The sequence below is a fragment of the Pollachius pollachius genome, assembly GCF_949987615.1.
Source record: "Pollachius pollachius genome assembly, chromosome: 2".
Lineage (NCBI taxonomy): Eukaryota > Metazoa > Chordata > Actinopteri > Gadiformes > Gadidae > Pollachius > Pollachius pollachius.
The window spans coordinates 31641146-31665362 of record NC_136935.1 but is presented as its reverse complement, the minus strand read 5'-3'; the positions used below and the strand labels follow the sequence as shown (position 1 = coordinate 31665362).

The 24217-nt window shown below is 44.0% G+C and overlaps 2 protein-coding genes across 2 annotated transcripts in view; one reads left to right on the top strand and one right to left on the bottom strand.

Annotated features, from left to right (window-relative positions):
- pax5 (paired box 5) overlaps positions 1–3602 on the bottom strand; it is a gene marked incomplete at both ends in the record, with an annotated part of 43357 nt that extends 39755 nt beyond the window's left edge. The window contains one exon of the mRNA XM_079729328.1: positions 3557–3602. Coding sequence (XP_079585454.1) covers positions 3557–3602 — 46 coding nt within the window. The remainder of the gene's footprint in view (positions 1–3556) is intronic.
- A 5198-nt stretch (positions 3603–8800) lies between these two features.
- Positions 8801–24217, top strand: part of zcchc7 (zinc finger, CCHC domain containing 7) — a 37529-nt gene continuing 22112 nt past the window's right edge. Inside the window, exons 1-3 of the mRNA XM_079758739.1 lie at positions 8801–8850; positions 9879–10415; positions 10689–10881. Coding sequence (XP_079614865.1) covers positions 9963–10415; positions 10689–10881 — 646 coding nt within the window. The 5' untranslated portion in view covers positions 8801–8850; positions 9879–9962. The remainder of the gene's footprint in view (positions 8851–9878; positions 10416–10688; positions 10882–24217) is intronic.

The window sequence follows — 24217 nt, the reverse complement described above, 5'->3', positions numbered from 1 at the left end:
CTTCTGATGTTGCCTGGGTCCTATACACCAGCACTAAATGTATGCCATCTGAATGTTGAACACCTGTATAATGAACAAATTTTATTGTATTTATATAGGTACAATGCGTGGCTTAGACCTAATTACATAGCCTATACACTAATTGTACCGCTTCTATGACCCACAAGAAGACGCTAAAATAGTGTATTCTAAGACGAACTATTTCTTGTTGTGATGCATTGAGGGACTTCAAGGATACACCCTAGAGTCAACCTAGATTACGAAGGTTCAAACAAGACCACCAGGGGGCGAGCATACATACTCCACCATCACACACACACACACACACACACACACACACACACACACACACACAAACACTCAAACACACGCACACACGCGCGCACGCACACACACTCACACACAGACACACACACCTTTACTTTTCTATGATCCCAAAGGTAAGGCTCAATATATGATTCACATATATGTTGCAATAGTTTTATTCTCTACACATCAGCCTGTTTCTTCGTCGACTCCATTTGCGCTTCCTACTACTATTTAATCCACTGTCTGTTTAGAAACATAACCTACCCCACAGCGTTCGCTCTAATCCCCGTTCACATTGCATGTATCTTTATTGAGCATTCATGAATTAGACTTCATAACGCAGGACTGATAGTGGTGCAGCCTGAGTTCAGGAGATGTTTCGTGGCTCTGCAGGCCTGTACAACTTAGACACATCTCAGCGACTGAGAAAGACGGACGGAAAGTCTGTCCGAGAGATTCAACATATCATTAGGGTCTGCGGTTACTATTTACACATGGCTTTCCAATGGTGCTCTGGGTATTTTAACGCTGTATATCTGGTTGAATGGGTCGTTACTGTGTGGAAAGTCCAACTCGGTCAGAGTGCATAGCTCCAGGGGTGTGACAAAGTTCTGATAGCAAAATCATTAAAACCACATTATTCATTAATTAATTATGCCTTTTTGGGGCTTTTACTAGCTTTCGTGCTTTTTTGTCCCCCTTCTCGAAGCCTGTTTTATTCCAGATTTAGCCTTGTGCGTTCTTCTCTTCAAAAGTAAATCGCAGTCCTCAACCTTGTCTCTCTCGACTTGCAAATTACATCAGCAATTACAAAAACCAAACACAATCAATCATGTATACAAATTGTTGTTGCTCTAGGCTCTGAAATTTAGAGAAAACTTTCATCAGGGTGGGACGGCTTTAATCAGAGGTCCAACGCCATTTACATATTTCATTACCTCTCCAATGTGCTCCGTGCTTTTAATGGGAAGACGGGGAGGGTGGAGGAGGAGAAGGGTTGAGATTTATTTTAAAACATTTAGTGAGAATTTGGTTGGGTGGTGATAATTATTTAGAGGCAAATTGGAGCCGGTGTTGTTGTTTAAGTCTTCCCCTTTCATTTTCTCCGCGCCATGCAATCCTCGCTGCTCTACTGTAGCGCGGGAGCCTCCAACGAAAAAGCAATGAAAAATTAATAGCGCATGTTAACTTGCCGAGCTCGTTTATTACACGCCCGCTGACTGTAAACATAATGAGAAAACTCCCATATCTCTCCTTAAGTTTTTATTCCTTATCATTTTTTTTGAAAGTCACAGCTAAATAAGATGGAGACGTTTAAGCAAAGGTGATTCTTCCGTCGTAGGCCTAATCATATGGGCAGCTTTTCAATCATATTTGTAAATCCTTTTTTAATGTTGTCTAATTTTATGTGAATCCCTGCCCTCACCATTTGTTCATGGGCAACGAATCCCTGCCAACCTCGCTCTGGAGCATTTAGGGTCAAACAGGTCATGCGCCCCCCCCCCCCCCCCCCCCCGCCCTCCCTCTCTCTCTCTCTCTCTCTCTCTCTCTCTCTCTCTCTCTCTCTCTCCTTCTTCTTCTTCTTCTTCTTCTTCTTCTTCTTCTTCTTCTTCTTCTTCTTCTTCTTCTTCTTCTTCTTCTTCTTCTTCTTCTTCTTCTTCCACCTCAAACTGGAGCGTGATCGCGCGATGTGCATGTTTGACCAAGTTTTGAGATCATAAAAACACAAACACGTCGCGGGGACCTGCGAGTGGCGGGGAGCCCGTCTTAAAGATGCGCTGCTATTTGTAACACAAGCACGTCCACGGAATCAACGTGAAAGTGAGGCGGAGAGAACGTAGGTATCGGCACACAGAACAAGTCAAAGCCCTCCCTTCAGCCATGATTCCCTGTCAGGATTGTTATCCAATAGTGCCATTCTAGAGGCCTTCATCCTTTATTAGGAGCCTTCCACAAATTAAAAAAACACACAACCGGAATAACCGGCATCAGCAGAATCCAGCAATTAGTTGGGGAAGGGCGTGGCACTGCCGAATATTTTGATTGAGAAGTTTTAGATTATAATTCTAACTTGACAGATGATAGGCGACAAGGCATTTATGACCACCTCATCATCTGCGGATGGGATAAAAAAAGTCTACGTTCATAGTCGTATAGGCCTATGACGTATGCAGGCCTGTAATACTGCATGCAGAGGAAGGGCTGCTCTGAGACTGAATGCATCTGACAAGTTACCTTTCCTAAAGGGAGGGTGGTGACATGCCAGCATTTCCTATGCAACACACGACATATTATCAATGATGTCGCAGCGGGGGACATCATGTGATCACGTGACAGCCTCTGTTTAATAGGTAGGCCTAGCTATTTCATTAAAATACACATATAACATAACATTCTCTCCGCCCATATCAGAAATTAATTGGACATATGTTTAATCGTCTAAAACTCAGCCATCAGAAAACGATAAATAAGCCATATCTATATAAAGTGCTCCGTTCTTATGTCTTTGTAGGCCTGTTTATCTTGGTGTGTCTACTCGAGCTGGGACGTGCGTGCGACTGTTTATTTGCACCGCGCCTCCAGGTCACCTGGTCCCAGCATCGCCATGTATGCCAATTAGAGGAATATTGAGTTCAGGTTTTATTAAAACGTGTGATGCCCCAGGCCAACTTCCCTAATCCGAAGACAGCAGCAAGCAAATTATTTAAACCGTGTAACGAATAAGCATACAGGAAACATATGGCCAAGATCAAAGTTTCACCAAGTAGAACTGCAGCTATACTAAGATTATTTTCGTTTGGAGTTGTATAAAACATACAAATATTATACAAATTTTAACAATAATTGTAATGATTAATATTTATAATTAAATACTAATTCAAATTATATTTTAAAATATATATATTAATTATATATATATATATATATATATATATATATATATATATAAGGATACATAAATACATAATAATATTTGTCTTAATAACTATGAATTAATGCATTTTCACAAAATTCAAAATAATCAGAAAACTAAAAACCCGCATATATCGAGAAAAGTTAACCTTAAGTGTATTTATTCAACAGTAGGTTTGTTTTGTGGACCGAAAGAAAGACACAAACCAAATCCAGTTCAAATAAAACCTAATAGCCTATATAGGCACAAATATTCTGAGGGTGAGAGCCAACAAGATAACAACAAACAGCCCATGCCAAGATCTTTCCCAAAGTTGAGGCAAAGCCGTCCTACCTGCTCTCCCCAGCCGCAGCGCCGCACTCTTGGGCTCTTGTTCCATGCTTCCCGGGTAGGAAAGGGGGAGGTGGTGGAGAGAAAGGTAGAGGGACGGAGGCGGGGGAGGGGGGGAGAAAAACTTTTTCTTCCACTGTCTCTCTCTTTCCCTTTCTCTCTCTCCCACTCTCTCCCTCTCTCTCCCTCTCTCTCTCTCTTGCTCCTTCTCTCTCACTTGCTCCCTTCTCTTTTTTCTCTCCTTTTCGCCCTACAGTACTTTTGGGTGAGTTGTAGGTTGAAATAATTCGACCCTTCCGCTCCCTGTTGCACTCCTGCAAGTGTTCACTCAGCTGCGACTAAACGTTTTAGGTGGAAAAGAGGCTTCGGGGGAAGCGTGAAATGATCACGTCGAGTAAAAAGAGCCGCTCTCTCAATGTGCGCTCATGTCCGGCCTTCTGTCTTCTCGCGCAAGCACGCACGTACACACGGACCCACAGATGCGCACGCGGGCACACGAGCACACACCTACACGCGGACCCACAGACGCGCACACGGGAACACGAGCAGGCGGCACCCGCAATAAAAAGACGCTGCAGCATCTGTCACTGGAGTTTCACTTTTTCTTCAAACTTATTCTTCCTTGTTTTCTTTGTTTCCTGTCAGAACTGGGTTTCTTTTCGAATGTCTTCTCAACTTCTTAATCTATTATTGATGATATAGGAGGCTCGTGATCTGTTTTTCAGCGTGGTCCTTTATAGACGACTTTATATCAGTAAATTCCCATTCAAGTTGTTTAATGACATTCGGCGGGTGTGACAAAGATTCGCACATTTTATACACATTTCACAAGCTGATCTTATAAAATAACCTTTCCAACCACCTGTAACACCTGATTGATTGAGATAACTGCACCAGCTCCATTATGTTAATGTTAAACAAACTTGAAACATTTATGTATCATTTATTCATCAAAGGCAAAAAATAGCTAGAAGAGGAAAAGGCCACCCTCACCCCGTTGTAGGTCCCTGGGTTCAGGCGCGAGCACCAAACAATTGAGCACGGAACAAAGCGCGAGACAGGGACCCATTTGGCGCGACCTGTCGCCTTGCGCTGCCCCACTGCGACCCTGTCCTTCGTCTCGCGCCCACAGATTGTGGGAAATAAAACACAACATTTGTAACGTTTTGCCGCTATTGTACGTGAAACTCGTCTATGCGTAAATAATTGCAAATATTGACGTCATGAACATGAGTCCATGTTTTTTTTTTATTATTGAGATATGTACACGAAAAACAGGCTAATGCTATAGTGAACAACTACAACAATTAATATTAATGTATTGATAATAATAATAATAAGGTTATTATTATTATTATTATTATTATTATTAATATTATTAATATTATTATTAATATTATTGTTGTCGTTGTTTCAATTCGAGGCAAAGTAAGGCTTAAAGTATTCCCTTTTTTCTCTTGGATTGTTATAAAACATGTCACTTTATCCTGAAAATGTCAGAAACGTTCAAATACATTCATTGGATTAAACGCATAGGCCTATTAAGATTTATTCACAATTAAGACCTTGCAATGGAGGCTATATATTCATACACAATGTCAGCAAGATATCAAAAAACAATTTTCTATAGTTCGGATATCAATCCTCACTTGGTTGTTTCCCATTTCTGCACTAATTAATATAATTAATAAGAAACTGGGTTGGGGAGAATAGGCTGTTGGTTGCATGACCTGTGGCTCTGACCGTGCGGAACCGGAAAGAATCGCATTAGAGTGCGAGACACACGAAATAAAGAAACGATTAGGACAATAAGTAAACACGTAAACAGAGGAATACTTGCAATTTATTTATGGGGCCTGTAAGCTTTATTCAACCGTGCAAATGTTAAGCGTCATCCATATAGCTAACAGGGAAGGACACTTTATTATGGTTGCATTATTGTCTGTTGTTCAATATTGTTAGTAAAAGTGAGTTACATTTTCAAATATTCCCATGTTCTGAGTGATAACACATTGAAGTAAAGCATACAAGCCTTCAGGAGAATATAGCTTACACAAGCTGCAAATACAGAGACACGAAAACACACAAATTCATGAACTACATAATATATTGTTTTGCCTCTACAGTTTGGTTTCAAATATTTATTGCTAAGGCATAAATGAGAAATGCATTTACTGTATATGCCAATGTAATGTATCAGTTTGCTATTGTTTTTTATTTGTGTTCTTCATTGAATAAAATATAATAGAACACCAAACATGTCCCTTAGCATGTACATCCACCTCCTCTTGGGGCTGTCGAAGATGCAAAATGGGCTTATGAGTCATAGAAGTGGGACACCTAATTTGTGCATTAAACATTATGTTACACAACATGACACCAGGCGATTTGTATGTAAAGGTAAACATTTCAGCATGATGCTTTGAGAGCAGTGGACAAGGCCCCTGCCATTGTGATCTTGTGCTAAGAACGAGGACTTGAGTCATTGTGCAATAATGAATTGTGTGTGTGTGTTCACAAATGTAATCCCTACAGACACAAGTCACCCGATTTCTTCCAAAAAAGGTGTTGTTAAGCTTGTTCTCTGTCATGCGGAAATTATTTAAAACCAAAGTAATATCTAATGCTAGTCTGAGAATTTCCCCTATTCACTAGTTGTATCAAAATAATTGTGATAAAGTGTTAACATTCCAATGAGAACATATGTGACTTTATTTCCACTCATTGCAGCAAATGTTTTGAAAAAATATTAACAAAGTAGTATGATTGACATGAGGACCCAATAGTGTTGCTTTTTTTATGACCTTCACACTCATCAATTCCATTAGCTGTGGTCAAAACAGCTGCCTTAGATAACTGTATTTCTATCTGATATTATTACATCCCTGCACAGGAAATGAATTGTGGATGGTCCAACCCTGACTAAACTAAACCAAACACGATCATCAGCAATGGTTGGTGCTGCTGTGCTGTATACTGTATTTGAAAATATAACTGAAGAAATCCAAGAATGAGTTATACCAGCACCAGTATCAATGGGAGCTATACTTTAGGTTAGATGTATTCAATACATTGTTGGACAGACATTCAGAGTGCCACTATCGATGCACGGCAGCCATTTTTGTTGAGATGCGTTCATCCAGGGCGAGGTCCTTACGTCAGCACGTCTCTGCAGACCGGGGCTCTAACAGCGAAGCTGCAGGGCTTCAGATGAATACGGTTACAAGGAAACGTAAACAAGTAATTGGAGCATGTCAACATGCAAATGAGGCCACCACAATGTAAAGTAATGTGTGTGAGTACACTTAGAAGGCAATACAGTTCCCACACTAAAAAATATCCATTCCCTTGTATGAAATTGCATTGACAATTAATTTACAGTCTAAGTGTTAATCCTTTGAGTGGCTTCATTATTATACCCCCTTCACATCATGCTAAGTTAGTGCAGACCTCACTAAAGCATAACTGTGGTCCAGGCATCTAGCTTTGATGGGGGGTGATGAACATACTTCACCTCACATAGAGCTCTTAGGTCCTAACTGGGATCGTCTTAGATGGGCAATACAGAAATTTCAAAGCAGATGAGGTTGCAAATAGTAGACATATGGCCATCACTTAAAATACATTGCCAATATGCCACAATTTCCGTGTTGATAATCCTCTCCAAACCTCCATCAGTGGCAGTAACGTACAGCTTCTGATTTGCCGAACGCGCGGTTGAGCCACAAGGAACACACTAATAACAACCAGAGAGAACAATGACATGCTTCTTTTACCGCCTTCTCTCCTCAATAAAGGCCCTTCCTCAGGCAGAACCGTTGCTCTGGAATGTGTGATTGGAAGTGGACCTCGGCCTCAGACGGCCTATCTGCAACACGCCACTGATCTGGACGCTCTGAAATGCACCCCCTGAACAGGATGCCTTCATTCAGTCTGTACACCCCCTCCCTACCTGCACACCCCCTATCTCTATATTCCGCTTTAAAATAATAACGGAAAAATAACGACAAATGTAGGGGGCCCGGAATCAGGCGGCCGCATCACAATTTCACCGAGGCAGTGAGGCATTCCAAACCTGCATCCAATTGAGATAAATATGGGGAGAGAGGGAAGGAGTAAGGCCCCCATATGCACTGTCCAAACCAAAGCAGATGCAGGGTGATGTGTGGAGAAGGATATACGCTATGTGAGTCTGTGCATGTGTTTGTGTGTGTGTGTGTGTGTGTGTGTGTGTGTGTGTGTGTGTTCTTGTGTGTGTGTGTGTGTGTGTGTGTGTGTCATGTGTGATGTGCATGTGCATTGTATATGTGGGTATAGATGGGTGACACCGATGCCATGGGTGGTGCTGCCTAACCTTTGGAAGGAGACAATTCAACTCTGTGATGGCCTTTACTGTGTCTGACACGCATGGAGAAACTCCTGGGATCAGATGGCATTCAAACTCTGATCCCCTATCATCACATCATTCCCTCACTATTTTTCGTAGGGCGGAACCCTTTACTCAAACATACAGAGTTTGCAATTATTCCTACAAAGAGGAAACAAGATGGATGTTTCTGTTTGAAAGGCTGCATAGCAGCCAGAGTATCCTAATGGTTCCCCTGCCTACATACAATAAATATGAGTGATGGCGATAGCCTAGTCTGTTGAATTACATTTACATTTAGATTTATATTCACATCAACAATAATGGCCTAGGAATGAAGGTCTATTTTGGATAGATACATACAAAAACACACAGAGTAAAACTTTTGCATTCTTTGAGCTTTCACAGCTTAATGCAAGAAAAATGGTTTTAACACAGGTTATCACCAGTCTGACAATGGTCTTCAGGATGAAAAAATGATGCTCATGCATACATTTGTATTTATCATGTTTTTTTAAATATAGCCTCTTAGTTAATAATTTGCTATGGTCTTATAATCAGAAAAGAAAATTTGCGCAGGGGAAATGTTAAAATAGGCCTAGTTGAAATAAGTTGACTTTTTATTTTGGGCTATCTGTATTTTACCGTTGGTGTTCTTTATCCTTATATCTTACTAAGCAAAATGCGAATAATTTTAATAATTCACTACATCAAAATTGAAATTTGGAAGTATAATTGTATAAAATGCATGTGTCCAGCTATGATATGTGTTTGATTTCACAGACCACTACCGGCGCAATCCCGAAAGGGTGAAACGTTCTGATCGGCCAACCTATTACCCTGTGGTAAACCCGGAAGTAACTGTTTTCTGGCTTCGTAACCCCCAGAGCAGCCTAGGAACTCTGAAACCCTACATTACAGTTGCCCTAAGGTTAGTTAAAGCATGTTACCATCTATTATAATATACGCGGTATATAAATTACAGCCTTCTGATATTCCCCATTCGTTTGTTTCTTTGCTTCGCAATTAGAAGCAACGTCCGTTTGTGTTTACATCCTACCGGCTGTTGTGCTCACAGACACGTGGAAGTGTAAGCAGAACACATGTGGGAATTGGAGTGTCTACAATAAGTAGACTGTTTTATTGTACAGTGGCTGTCCATGTTTTACTATTAAACCTCTCTCTGACCTTCTAATGTAGCTGTGCTTAATGAGATTTCTGGATAGTACGTATACCTTTGGCCGTTAGCGTTCAGCTAGCTTTTATTGTCCATAATTCCTCAATTATGGACAATAATCGGAAAGCACCCTAAAGAAAACCACTGCGAGGTTGCAACAATTGTGTAACTGGGCTTTTACAATGTGTGAGCGTTGACTGTTTCAAGGAGGGTAGCTGATCACCCCTAAATGACATAACAAAGCGCCTGCACCATCTGCATGTGGCTATTCGATGTGCTTGACTTTCACAAATGGTCTTTCTTGGACCCTTTGACGAGCGAGTCGCCACCCGTCCTAATTCCCCGGTGGGCAGCTTGTGACCACCTAGCGTAGCGTTTCAACGGGTGTCTGTAGTCTAGGAGCCAATCATCTCAAATCATCATGGCACAGACACGCAGGACTGACCAGGGCAATGGGCCAGGGGTCCCTTCTATGTCCCTGTATGTACTCTCATCTTAAAGCTGCAAAAAAGCTATAGTGGTTACCAGTATGAGACATAATAAAGGGTTGACTGAGTGTACTATGTCCTTGAAAAGTAGGAACCCACATTTGTTCTCAGTTGTACTGTATCTTGATTTGACATGAACAACACAGTTCATCAGAACCGCATGAAGGGCAGTGTGCTCCTAGAATATCAGTCTTGAGCCTTGTTGTCCTGGTTGCCTCACTTGTAATAACAGTGAATCCTAATGTATATTTGACAACGCTATAATGTTTGTTTTCTTTTATTTTCTCTCCACAGGGAGATTCTCAGCCACCGAGGTTCCGGTTCTGCCGGTATATGCCTGTGTTGTGTGTGAGGAAGGGTGGCTGTGTGTTTTAGGGGATGTACTGTAACTACCAGGACAGAGAGGAGTTGGAGGATGACCTCTATGGGGAGGAGGGGGATTCAGATGGGTCAGAGGTCAACAGTGAGGTAGAGTTCCACCTCTATAGCCAGCTCCACTACGCTTCTGATACCAGAGCGGTGAACGGGGAAGTCCTTCAGGATGAGGAGGAGAAGGAAGAGAGGGAAAGAAGTGTCAGTGCAGACCCTGAACAAAGCAAGGATGGACTGCAGGAACGCCAGGCTCTGAAACAAGCATTGTTAAAGTTGGATAACCTTAAGAAGGGGAAGACAAATGCTAAGTCTTTACGGTCTTCGGCAAAATTGGAGGAAGTAATTGTCATCGACTCTGGTACAGATTTTATACACTCTGAAGATGATAATGAAGGAGTCTGTACCCTCAAAGGTCAGAGTTCGAAGAGAGTTCCGCTGTCTTCAACCCCAGCCCAACAGGTACAGTCTTTGTTGTGATGTACTTCCTGCTGCCTTATTTTTACCCTATGATGATGCTGCCGGTTCTAGATCCCTATGTCCTTGAACAACACTGCTTTCATCCACATTGCTGCAACCGTTCAGAATTGAAATAAGGGTTAAAACTTACTAAATTTCACCTAGCATAAGGATACACCGATAAGTTGTCCAGGCAAGACGACATATCCATAAAGTCCCATAAATGGTTGGAATTCCAATAAAATAATGGTGTGGTTGTTGTTTGACTTTCCCTAGACTAGAGCAAAGAGGACTCGAAGTCCCAGTCTGGACTCTGTGGTGCTTGTGAACTCAGAATCGGAAGAGTCTGAATCAGAGTCCGACGATAACTCTGACATCCTGGAGACCTGGATGATCCTTGGTCAAGGGAAGGACGTTGAAGATCACAGCATCTCGCTCAACCTGGAGGGACACTCAAGCAACAGCACAGGTGTGTGTGTGCGTGTGCGTGTGTGTGTGTGTGTGTGTGTGTGTGTGTGTGTGTGTGTGTGTGTGTGTGTGTGTGTGTGTGTGTGTCAGGGGCGGGGCTTCATGTTTTAGTTTTCAGAGAATTACAATGTGTACTATGATGATGGATTACAATAGAACTGTCCCAGAACTGTCCGCTAAGGCAGAATGAAAAGAGAATGAATGTGTGGGTATGTTTGTGTGTTTAATGCAGTGCATGTGTGGCCATGTTTACAGATTTGTAGCTGTTACAATCCCCCCCCCCCCCCCTTAGTTTTACTCATCTCCCGGGCATCTTCAAATTTGTTTGTTTGCATGCATGCTGACATGAGTGTGTGTGTGTGTGAGGGAATGTGTATATTTGTATATTTGTATGTTTTATAAAATATTGGATTCTAATCAGCGTGCCGCTGTACATACACACAGACACAGTAGCACTAATGCCAAAAACAAACAGAAGGAAAGACAACAGCGTGCCGCGGGTCTGGAGGAGGGAGGGGCGGATGGTGGGAGAGGGGGGTAAAAGAAGGGGAGTAATCAGAAAATGAATAAAAGTGTCTGCTGCAAATCTCTCCAGATCTACATATTACCTTATCCTGCAGCCTCAGCAACCTCTTTCCAGGTTTTGCCCTTCCCACCGCCCCCCCCCCCCCCCCAGCTCCACCCAGTACCCCATCACTCTTTCTTTTATCCCAATTTCTCACTATTGTGCTCTCTTTCTCTCTCCCTCTCCCTCTCTCGCTCTGCCTCGCGCTCCTTATTTCTCATTTGAATTTCCCTGGGCTGACGTTTCTGCAAGAGCGCTTCTGCTCACTGCCTCCTCCACTCGTTTCTGGGGTGCAGGCCGCGGGGTGGGGGTTTGGAAGCGGGGGGGGAGCAGCTCAAGGTTTTTTTTTGGGAGGGGTGGGGGTGCAGGCGGTATAGGGGTTGGGTCTTTCTTTCTTCTCCCTCGCCGTCTTTCTCCTCGACTTTCTTGTCTGGCCCCTCTGTGTGATCTCTGGAGCCTGACCTCATGTCTGCACACGGGGGGTCAGAGGGTGTGGTGTGGCCGGGCCCCTCCGGGCGGGAGGGGGCTGGTGAGGGGGCTTTCAGTGGAGGGAGCGGCGCTTATTGTATGGACGTGCAAAAAAAAAAAAAAAGGGAATATAAAGGAAAAGGAAATTTGGGAGGAACTGCCTTTGACTTTCTAGAGTGCCCACCCCCTACGCACACAATCACAGACACACACTGGCGCACGCACACACACCCACCCTCAGTCGTTTGGTGGGGTTCTGGGAGAAGCAGTGTGGCAACGTTTCTAGAATTCTCCCTGACCTTTATGAACTAATTTTATTTGAGGGATTTATAAATGGCATCACCATCAAATCACATTCACTACACTTAGCTCTCTCTCTCTCTCTCTCTCTCTCTCTCTCTCTCTCTCTCTCTCTCTCTCTCTCTCTCTCTCTCTCTCTCTCTCTCTCTCTCTCTCTCTCTCTCTCTCTCTCTCTCTCTCTCTCTCTCTCTCTCTCTCTCTCTCTCTCTCACCAAGGGAAATTGATTCCGGTCCCACTCCTCTTTCAATCCTTTCAGTCTTTCTTTTTTTCCATTTCCCTTTCTTCCTCCTTTGGTTTGTGTCACTTGTTCACACTAATTCTTACACTTTTATAATCTAATCCTTTCTCAACCCCCTCAGATAAGCTTTTAGCCAAGAGTGTGGGGACACACACACACACACACACACACACACACACACACACACACACACACACACACACACACACACACACGGGGGGGGGGACAAACCCACGGTGAATATCTGTAGCCTGGCGGCTGTTGGAGAGCAGTGGGGTGGGAGAGGGTGGGGGAGAGCGACCATCCCAGACACCAGCCTAGCGTCTCCCCACCCAGAGAGCTGTGTGTATTCCTGCTCCATGAGTTTGTTAGTTGTCGTAGGCAGGGAGCAGTGGAGCTCAGCTGAACTCGTAATGGTTAAACCTCATTCAGTCCTCACACCCCTCCTTCTAATTCTCTCCTTCACGTTTTTGTCCTCCTCGTCCTGGTCAGTGCACACCAAACTTAGTTTCAGAGCTTAGAGAGCCAGGCCTGTCTCGCTATCAAGGTGGCCGATCACATCAGTGTGGGTCTGCGTGTGTGTGTGTGTGTATGGCTCTGGCAGAAAGACTTGTGGCTTAGAGAGCTGTATGTCGTGGTCTGTGTGTGTGCGTGTGTACATGGTAGACGTTATCCCTCTTTCGTACAGGAACAAGGTAAGCCCAATTCCTTCTCCTCATCTAATGTCTTTTCTTCCACTCCTCCATGTAACCTCAGCCGTCTGTTCCCGACCCGTCTTTTGCAGTCTAGACTATAACCGTCTAACACACCAGTCCTCTTAAAGTCTCTGCACACACGCTGACGCACCATACCCTGGTGCGTCAGTGTGTGCAGAGACTTGCTGACGATTGGCAATGGGTGTCTTTCATTTGGGTTTTCGGAGCACACAAGTCCTAAACCGTGGCTCTGGGGTCCCTTGCTATGGGATGGCGTGCCAACAGCGTTACCCTGGGTCTAGGTTCTGGACCCAGGAGCTGGTACCAAGGCTGCCTAACTCAGCTGCCGCTCACAGCACGGAGGGCCCCCTGCCATTCCAAAGGCTTTCCTCGTGTTATTCATTTTGAAATGTATCCGATAACAACGAATAGATTGTCAGAATTGACGATGCTGGAATAGTGTGTGTGTGTGTGTGTGTGTGTGTGTGTGTGTGTGTGTGTGTGTGTGTGTGTGTGTGTGTGTGTGTGTGTGTAGGACATTGGAATGGGTGAAATGAGATTACACTGGTATGTGGGGGTGCGATGGTAGGTGAGGGTGGGTGTGTATGTGTGGTGGTGGTGGTGGTGGTGGTGGTGGTGGTGGTGGTGGTGGGTGGGGGGGCGATACAGAAGTGGGCCCTGGATAGGATCAGGTCTTATCTTGGCTGCCCAGTGCCACGCGAGGTGTAACGCCACACCCACCCTACCACACAGCGTGTTTGAACAGACAGACACACACACACACACACACACACACACACACACACCCCCTCTAATGGCTGTGCCATAGTTTGACTTGTATTATCTCCTTTTTTGCAATGGGTGTTGCATATTATATTAGCATATTGTGTTGTATGCCTCAAATTTGATCAAGCAAAATCAAAGTATTAAATAATCTTGGCGTGTGAAAAATCTATTTTTGAAATAGGGCAAATATTAGATTGTTGATGATGCCAACGCCGCTTTTAAAAGACATGAGAGCCAACACCATGTCATAATATTGAACCTTTTATTCTAAGAATTTGCAATCAGCATTTATAGAATCACAATCGTTTTCTCATTCTCACCGTTACGTTTTTTACCTAAATTCAATGTCATGATAATATTTTGGCTTCCTCATTGGATAATTCTTACAATATTAGTACTTTGTCATGTGTGATAGGAGCAGTCATGAGCCAATCATTATTCACCGTGTTTACTTAATAGTGCGAGTATGACAATGATGCAAATCTTTTCTGTTCGGGGTTGACGTCAAAGTGTTTCTTTCTCCATTACTATTGAAATTCTCTTTTTTAGTATGTTGATGCGATGAACAATTGTGTTCACTTTGAGGCCGTTTGTTATTTTGAGACTGAGGAGAGTGACGATAGTTATCAAATATACAGCAGGTGGTCATTAGAAATGTACAATCAAATCAAAACTCAAAATAAAGAAATGGGGTTTAGCAAAAATATGAAATATTTATCGGATGAGTGGTTTGGAGGAAGGACCTGCAGAGAACAGGATCAAGGGATGGAGTGAATGGGTGGGGGGGAGAGCGAGGAGGAGGTGGCTCGCTGAGCTAAACTCAAAGAGACAGGCCTGGAAAAGGATCGGCCACGCTGTGGCGGCTGGTCCGGCCCGCTGCTCCCCCAGGCCAACATCCCACGCTGGGTCTGGTGGTCTCGGTACCTGGCCCTCTCTCGGATCACGCTCTCGGCGCTTCACTACTTTCCGACCCAGCCTTTTCTAGTCCATTAATCTCTTAAAAAATCGTAACATACTCCCTAGGTTTTGGATGCCTGTTGATGGCTTAATTTTATAGTGAAATATGTTTGAATTAAATGTTGTGGCTCTGGATTTAATGGTTGTATTAGCTGCAGACATCTGTAGCGGCATTACAGCAAGCCTTTGGATTCGGGTCCTATGGGCCAAAAATTAGGATTTTACACTGAAAGGCGTTTGTTACTTTTTATTTAAACAATGACATTCATTTATTAATTATATTTATTAAAAATGGAAGTTACTATACTATTGTGATATATGGATATTCCTGGCAATAGTGGTTCAGTTTACTGAAATGGAGGTTCAATGGAAACGTGATCTTTTTCTGTTAATAATCTACATCACAATTGCGAAAATGTCTCTGCATTGTCTTTTTTCTAAATATGAAACTCGACTAGCAGGGCCCTCAAACATCTGCTGTGCCAGCTGCAGGTGCTCATTTGTATTAATGCAGGGGCTAGTTCTTTTACAGAGTGTGCGGTAGACATTTAAATATAATCTACTGGAAAATATCTCGCTTACTCCCACACACGTCAAAAAACAGAACAGAAGACTCACATGATCTAAACCGTTGCATTGTTGTTTGACGACTTATTTGTTTGTTTTAGGCAGGTATCTTCTTTAAATTCGGGCTTTCTAGTTATACACCTTCTCCCCACCCTTATGCGCCACATTCGATGCTAAGGCCTTTTAAGAGTAGATTAGACTCTGTGCCTAACGCGTCCCAGAACCCTTTGAGGGGAAGATGAGGAAGCCTAGCAGCCCACTGTTATCCTTTGGTTCTCAGCAGAAGAACAGTTTCATAAGGTTTCAAGGTTTCAAAAGGTTTTTTTGTGACAATTGTGTTTGACAACGCAAACCCCCACACCTATCCTTCCTTTTACTCACGCGCGCACGCATGCACTCATGCGCGCACACACACACACACACACACGCACAAATACGCCTTTTATGCAGTAACTGTAGCCTGAAGGAAAGTGTAATAAACCGGAGACCGAGCCGTCCCTACTGTACTTTAATATGTGTATGTATGTGTGTAGTTAGGTTGTGTGTGTAGTGTGTGTGCGCGTGCAGAGCAATCACTGGGCTCTTCTTTAACCTTTATTTAACCGGGATATCCCATGAAGACCAGGAAGTCTCTGGTCCGAGGAGACCTGTAGCCAACCTCATGCCCCGAAGCTACATGAGGAAAGAGACTTTCGCATCCTCTGGCTTGATTAAACCAAATCACCATGCCCTAAAACCTCCAGGTATCTCATGTATCCTGTAATCAAACGGCTGGATAAGGGACTCAGTTATATTGTCTTCGACTAACCGTTGGACGTATACTAGTTATAATGTTTGTAGGAGATGTCTTTGAGTCCGGTTCCTCTGGTTCTTCCACCGCCACTGTTTGGGAACAGAAGTGGAAGGAAGGAGGGAAGTGAGTCGGGAGGGGCGGGGGCAATGGGACTGCGAGTGCGGAGAAAAAAAAGTCAATTACAATTACCAGTAATTATAATTAAGCAATCACTTAATAGGAAATCAAATTATTGTGAGGGTGACAGTGGCGGAGAGGGACGTCCCGCGGGACCGTATTCATTTCTGGCCTTTTATTTGGCCCCAGAACTTTCTCTTATTGTCTTTTCTTTTTTTGGGGAGGAGGAGTTGGAGGTGGTGTGAGGGTGGGGGGAACGGAGAGGGCTTTATTAACTGGTAGCCTAGGGTGGTGATATTTTTTAGGGATGAGGGAGCGGAGCTTGGGGAGGCGATGGCGGGCGGGGTCGGTCGGCGCCCATATTAATATTAATATGTTTTGGGGATGAGGAACAATGGGGAGAGGGAGGTGGGGAAAGGCAGTCATGGATCCACAAAATCGACACCACCTCCCTTTCTCCCTCTCCTTCCTTTTCTCCCCTTTTCCCCGTGCCGTCTTTCTCTGGTTGCTTGCATCTTTCTGTCTTTTTTATTCTCTCTCTCTCTCTCTCTCTCTCTCTCTCTCTCTCTCTCTCTCTCTCTCTCTCTGCCTCTCTCTCTCTCTCTCTCTCTCTCTCTGCCTCTCTCTCTCTGCCTCTCTCTCCCTCTCTGCCTCTCTCTCTCTCTCTCTCTGCCTCTCTCTCTGGCTCTCTCTCTCTCTCTCTGCCTCTCTCTCTCTCTCTGCCTCTCTCTCTCTCTCTCTCTCTCTCTCTCTCTCTGCCGCTCTCTCTCTCTCTGCCTCTCTCTCTGTGGTTTGCTGTTTCAGCCAGCAGTGCTGCTGCTACAGTTACCACAAGTCACAAGGATAGTTATCAGTCTGAGCGCAGAGGCCATCATGCAAAACACCTACGCATAGTACACACCTACACATTACAGGAACACACATGCACACACACAGTGAGGATGGATGCAAGTAGCCCCCCTTATGCAAAGAGGTCGGGGGCTAATAATAGCAGGGCAACTGTTTCAGAAGGTCCCAGAGGGCAGCAGCCCAAACCACACGCAACACACAGATAACTGGGCCTGTTTTGCACTCCAGAGAGTCCTCGCGGCGTGCATGTGACCCTTCCAAGTTTTCTGCCGATGTCTCTTAATTAAGGACCTCGTCAGACACCGTCCAGCTGGGCTACAGCTGTCGCCTGGCTGGCTGGCATCCCTTCGATCAATCTCACTTTCTATCCTGTACCTTGCTCGCTCACTTTTGTTTGTATGTCTGACTGCTTCGGTCCCACTAAACGTGGTGTTGTACTACTGGTTATACTGAGTTTTCACTTCAAAACATAAGTTTTGAGATCCTCTTTCTGTTACCTTTTCAATTCTCTTCAATGCATTACAATATAGAAAATATAAAATGTATTACAGAGGTGATTTCCTTAAAGTAAAATGAATAAGCCTAAACTCTTTTGATATGGAATAGAGCCCAATAGTCCTCCATACAGGCTTGTGTGCACTGTTGGTCAGATGGAGAAGGACACTGAGCTAGCTAAAGGCCAGTCTGAATTACTCAATGAACGGCCAATACAGTTTTATATTTTGAAACACTTTTTTTTTTTATCCAATTTCAAATTAAAATCCTCCCATCCTCCCTTTAAGTTCCACCCTCTTCAGGTGGTTAGACACAGCACATTAATGCGTGGGCGTATCGAACATTTCGGAGAAAAATAAATTCAGATGTTGCGTCTCCATCTCATGCTGATTCCTAAAGCGGGCTAATGAAGGGGCTGATTCCCAGAATCCATCAGCCTTCCTCCTGTGCCGGCTCCCCGTCTCCCCGCTCAATGTTTTTTCCGAGCTCCACCCCTCCACTCCGCCCCACACCCCCGCCCACCCTCCATCGACCAGGAGCGGGCCATGGTTACGTGGCTGTTGCCATGCCAGTGTTGCGGGGCCAGGCCTCCTGCTATAGGCTCGCCTGGGCCGTCCCCTATGCGGTGGTTCAGAAACCCAAAAGTGGTTTGGTGGAGATCCACAGTTGACGGTCCCCTATTAGACAACAATATTTACATCACTCACCACACATCTTTCTTTATGTTCATCATAGTTATTTGTTGGTTTACATCAGTGGCTCTGAGGATGAATTTGGGTGAGGATGAGCGGTATTGGGGAGGCGGCCACGCTGCGTCAGTTCGATGCATTCATTACTTATTTGAATCGGTTAGAGTAATCCGGTAATTGGTTAAAGAAAAATTGGATCACCCGCCATAATGGAGGCTTTTAAGACCAGGAAATTAGAATATTTTCACAATATCATAATATATGGATAACCCAAGTCACTCGAATGTCAAAATATATTAATTTCCATCAACACTGTAAATCAGCCATCCACTATGCTGTCTTTTTTCTGTTTTGCTCAGACCAGCAACGTTGCTGAAGCATCTTTTCATGTGGTTATAGTTTTAAGGATTTTTTTTCGGGAATCCCTTCCCGGGAAGGAAGGCTTGGTGTGTATGTGTGCTTATTTCTGCAACATGGTGTCTTGTGTTTTCTCGTGCTCGCTTTTGTGCCAGCGTGTGAGTCTCGAGCTCCTGTAGTGTTCTTCGGGCGTGGGCATTTTAGCACAAGGGTGTGCGTGACAATGCTTACGTGCGAGTGCATTAGTGTACCTTTGGGCTGGCCTTCATCCAGAGGATTACGGTTAAATGGAACGAGATTCCTGCGGCATAAGACCGATAAGCCTGGATTCGGCATTGGGAGGGAAAATTAATTATTGAGGATAAAATCAGAGGGATAGAGATAGTTGACGTGCCGTTGGGGGAGTTCAGTCATTGATATTTCAGCGCAGGTTTCTTGACAGCATGCAGAGTTCATCACACCCTTAATGGGAGCGTAGCTTCGTTTATACATGCGTACATGTCTGAGTGAGAGGAAGACGTAAAGGTGTGGATGAGGATAGTTTCACATTTTTATCGGTTATTTTATTTACCAAAAGTGCAGGAGGAGGGGGGGAGGTTTACACACTCCCCTCAGAATAACGTTCTTGTATAATTCATGAAGTGCATTTAATCTACTTAAAATCATGGGTGAAACTGGCAGGCTAAACATCCATTGCATAATTTAACAAGTGTTAAAAAATATACTAATGATGGTAAAATAATATATATATTAAGTGAATAATGTTATTATGTTATTATGTTCTATTAAGTTATTAGTATAACCATTTGGTAACCTTCAGTTCATGAGGTTTTTCTGTTATCTTCTGTTAAATGCTCTTGTGAAATATAGTTCACAATAGGTGCTTTGCGTGGTTCAAATGTTAACTAGCCTCTTCGCACAAACTGAATGAATGTAGATATGTAAAAAAAGTCTTTAGTTAAATCCTAAAATTAACAATATATGCAATGTGTTTGACCGATATTATATTGTGTGTGGCTTACTCTACAGCAACAGTGTTCTCGTCGAATATAGCCGTAACATTCTGTCTCTGCCCAATAGAAAAAAAAAATAATAATTTGGCATATCTAATGAAATAAAAACGACAAATTAAAAACAAATTAACTAAGCTTCACTAAACAAACTAGGCACTAGTTGTCACTGTCTCTGCCTCTGAGATTACACAGTTTTGTTTTTGCCAGAGTTGTGCATTCTATTCGTAACATTGGATTTTCATTGTGCTTCCGCCAGTATTTTCTTGTTTCAGTTTTTTTGTATTTTCTGATTCAGAATTCCTATACCTATGTAACTTATCTGTATAACCTATATCAAAATCCTCCAAGAACAGCATATACTTGCACAGATGTGGTTGAGAAAAAATCCTAAAAGGTGTGCTCAAATTTAACTATTGTGTGTGTGCAGAGTCACTTAAGAGAACCAAAGTAACCAACATTAATCTAAATAAAATGTGTGCATGTGCATGCGGACATGGGTTCTGCTGTCTCGTTCCTTGTGAGCGTGAGTCTCGTGTCCTCAGACGGCAGGCTGATAGACAGCAATCCGGTGTCGAGTTTCTCTGGCTCTCTGTGTCTGGTCGCTGTGGCGCATGGCCCCTTTGTAGCTCCACACCGGGGCCAGAGAAAGAATGAAAGCTGGGGGACGCTGGGAAGAAAATGGAGGCTGTTTGCAGGTCGAAAAGCATGACCAACTCCCTCAACCAAATCTCTGGATATTTATTCAACATTATCCGCTAATCAAAAAGAAAAAACCTGGCTCTCGTCCCTCCCTTTTGATCTGACCAACTAAAGGGTAAAGGTGGCGCACTTGAGGTGGATGTGTGTTTGAGTGCGTTGTTTAGCATGTGTGTGTGTGTATGTGTTTGTGAGCCGGTGCCAGAAGATGTGTTATTGTAGGATATTAAACCTGCACTGGGATAACTCACTAACGTGCGCTAATGGATTTCCCACCTCTCTTCTCAACCCTTTGTCGCTCTCCTCCTCCTCCCTTCCTCTCTCTTTGTCTCTCTGGCACGCTTAACAAAACACACGCCTGCTTGTCGTCTTTAGCTCGAGCCCTTTTTAATTTCTGGTCCCCCTTTCCACCATTCTCCTCTCTCCTTTATGAGCTCTGTAAAGGGGCTGTGTGTCAGGGTCCAGGGGTATTAGCACGGAGGCATTAGGCATCAACTCTCCAGATACATTAATGCAGCAGCCCTGTTCATATAAACAAGGCAATTCAATTTAGCCTGCCCCCGCGAGGAATGGGATTTCTCAGAGAGAGAGAGAGAGAGAGAGAGAGAGAGAGAGAGAGCAAGAGCGAGCTGGTCAAAGGGAAAAGGTGGGGTCAAGGCAGTTTCATAGGAAGAGGGACGTAGGGGAACATGATGTAGAACAGAAGATACCACGGGAGCAGTAGGGGTTGGGAGGGAGGGGGGGTGAGGAGGGGAGAAGATGGTTGTGTGGAGACGCAGGAGGGGACGTATCGTGGGTGAGCAGAGAATCTCGACGATAGCGGATGAGCACCACACTTTGGGCCGTGCTTGCGTCGTTGGTGAGGGCGCGTGGTTTATAGTGATCACCAACGTACTGCAGAGGGGTTCAGAGAATGCACAGTTGCACGGTCGGAAAAAGCCAAGGAGGAACGCAGCCGTAGTCACATTATTCCATCGAAATTCAAATGGGCTTGTCAAGAAGGCGCCTGCTTGTTATTACCTGTCAGGAAGAGCCAGGGGTGGGCGGCAGGAGGGGGCAAATTAAACGACAGTAAATAAGTCTCTCTCTCTCTCTCTCTCTCTCTCTCTCTCTCTCCCTCCTGCCATTTTGCTTTTGCTGTGTTTTTTCCCAAAAACACAAACACCTTTTTTGACAGAACCTTTTAGTTCAGCTCTATCTACAGTGCACTCTTCACATAACTGGCTTTATCTGCCAATCATATATAGGTGGATCTGATTATGTTAAGCTACCGTTTGTTTTGCTGCAGGGTTGCTGCAATGTTTTACTGTTGAACTATCAAGATGTTTTTAGTGAGAGGATTGGCAATGGTGGCACGGAAGTAAGGTAACTGTGTGTAGAGTGAGGCCGTGTTTGAGGAAGATGGAGCGATTGTGGGAACTTTTAGGGATGAGCAGTGTCTTGTGTTCCTTAGAGAAGAGAGGGCAAACCTTGGTGTTTAACCCCCCCCCCCCCCCCCCGCCTGGGACACACACACACACACACACACACACACACACACACACACACACACACACACACACACACACACAGAAAACACACACACAAAGCTGCACACTCTCTTCCGTCTTGCCCCATCCAGCCAGGCAGAACCTCCACCATCTGTCTCTCCTCCTCCCCTCTCTCTGTCCCTGTCTTCCTCTTCTTCCCGTCTCTGCCCCTACCTCGTATCTTTCCTACTCTCCCTCAAGACCACCCTCCCCTCCCCCAAACACACACACACGTCCATGTTTATTCAGTGCTGTGTTGACTCACCTTTACTCTCTGATGGAATGATCCAGATCTGATCAATCGGAAGGCCATGCTCTCTGTCTTCTCTAATTGTAGTCTTTAACGTATGTTATAATATGTATTATTTAATATATAAGTGACTCTGGGACATGGCCTTGATACCATGTGTGTCTCTTACCCCATCACCTGATTTCTCTCTTTTCCAAAAGCATGGCTTCTTTTGGGTTCTCTACTCTCTTTGGGGCTTTCAGGCCACACCCGTTTTAGTGAAAGTGAGTGAGTCAGACCCTACTTCCTGCCAACACGTTTTCATTTCCTGTCCTTTGTCTAAGCAAAGCTTCCACCGTCTCTTCTTCACGGTTAGACGCTGGTTGGCTCCAGACCGCCCAAGTCCTCCTGAAACCATCCAGTGCCGAAACTTTGGTGACTGGGGAAGCAGGGATAAGTGCATTTGATCCAAACGCCATTTGAACAGCGTGATAAAGGAGCCATACAAGGCGTCCCCGTCCCTAATCCTCCATGGCTCTCTGGCGGTCCTCGTCCCACAAAGGACCTGCTCCAATTAAACACCAATAATTGTATTGTTTTTGCCAGGCCTGTAGAGACCCAGAGATACTGCTCTTTAATCATTCTCCTTTTCACCACTGTACTTAGCCCATCTAGGGCTATCGTGTGTGTGTGTGTGTGTGTGTGTGTGTGTGTGTGTGTGTGTGTGTGTGTGTGTGTATGTGTGCGCTCTTTTGCATGCGGGAATGCGGTAGGTAGTGGTAGAAAGGGTTGAGAGGAAATCTAAATTAAAACTTTTGTGTGCTGTTATTACATTAGTCCAAAGGCTCTGGATTTGAGGATTGGCAGTGGCGCATTTCTATGCTCCACCATCTCTCTCCGTGTGTGTGTGTGTGTGTGTTTGTGGGTTTTGCTTGCATGCTCAGGCATTTAGGTCAGCGGTGACCAGGATTATTTCAGGTTTCTATTTGGTCTTTCTTGTGCGACTTCAAGTGGGTCCTCTCGTGCATAAGCTCACACATCCTTTTGTCCTTGTGCTGGTGTGTGTGTGAATGCGGGCGTGCTTGTTTTTGTGTGTACATGCAGTTGTGGAACCCCACAACTATTAGCTGCCCTTTCACCCATTTCACAGACTCACAGACACACACACAGACGCAAATGCACATGCATGCATGCACAGCGAAGCGCCAGCAGATAAAAAAGCATTATGGCAAATTCCACTTAATGACACATTTTGTATTTGGGGAACAGGGCCCGGTGAATGAAGCTTAATTAACGAGGCCAAAGATCCCTTAGAAGAAAATTGCTCTGATTAACAATTTCAGTTTATTTTCCCTCTCTCGCTCTCTTTTTTTATTTTTCTCACTTTCGCTCTGTCTCTCTCTAGTATCGAAAATAGAAAATAATTTTCATGATTGTGATTTTGTACATGCCCCCCAGCCTTCTCTCCCCCTGCATGTGCCCCCCCCTGCCCCCACAGGAGGAAATTCATCAAAATGAAATTGAGGTTGCAACTCAGTGGTTTTATTAAAATGTATTTGCCTCCTGTGTCACAGTTACCCTCAGCAGAATCCAAGAAACAACTGTGTGTGTGTGTGTGTGTGTGTGTGTGTGTGTGTGTGTGTGTTCGGCCTGTTTGAATTAAAGTAAAAGCGGTTTTGGACTACATTTTTTAAAATCGTAGTATACCTGCAATTAACTATCTATATTTTCTATTTACCATAAAAAATAATGGCACGTGAACATCACAATTTATGATCTGAAACCGAGAAAAGCAACCACATATTTGCATTTCGGAATCAACTGTTGTTTCAGTATTTTATCTTGAGCAAAACCGATTACAAACCATAATCTATACATTTTCAGTGTAATCACAGTTATACACCTTCTTTTGTTTGAATAATCAACCCTTTCAGCACAAATCTCAATCTTTTGGCAAAACAACTTGACTTAACCTGTATGAACAGCATCAAAT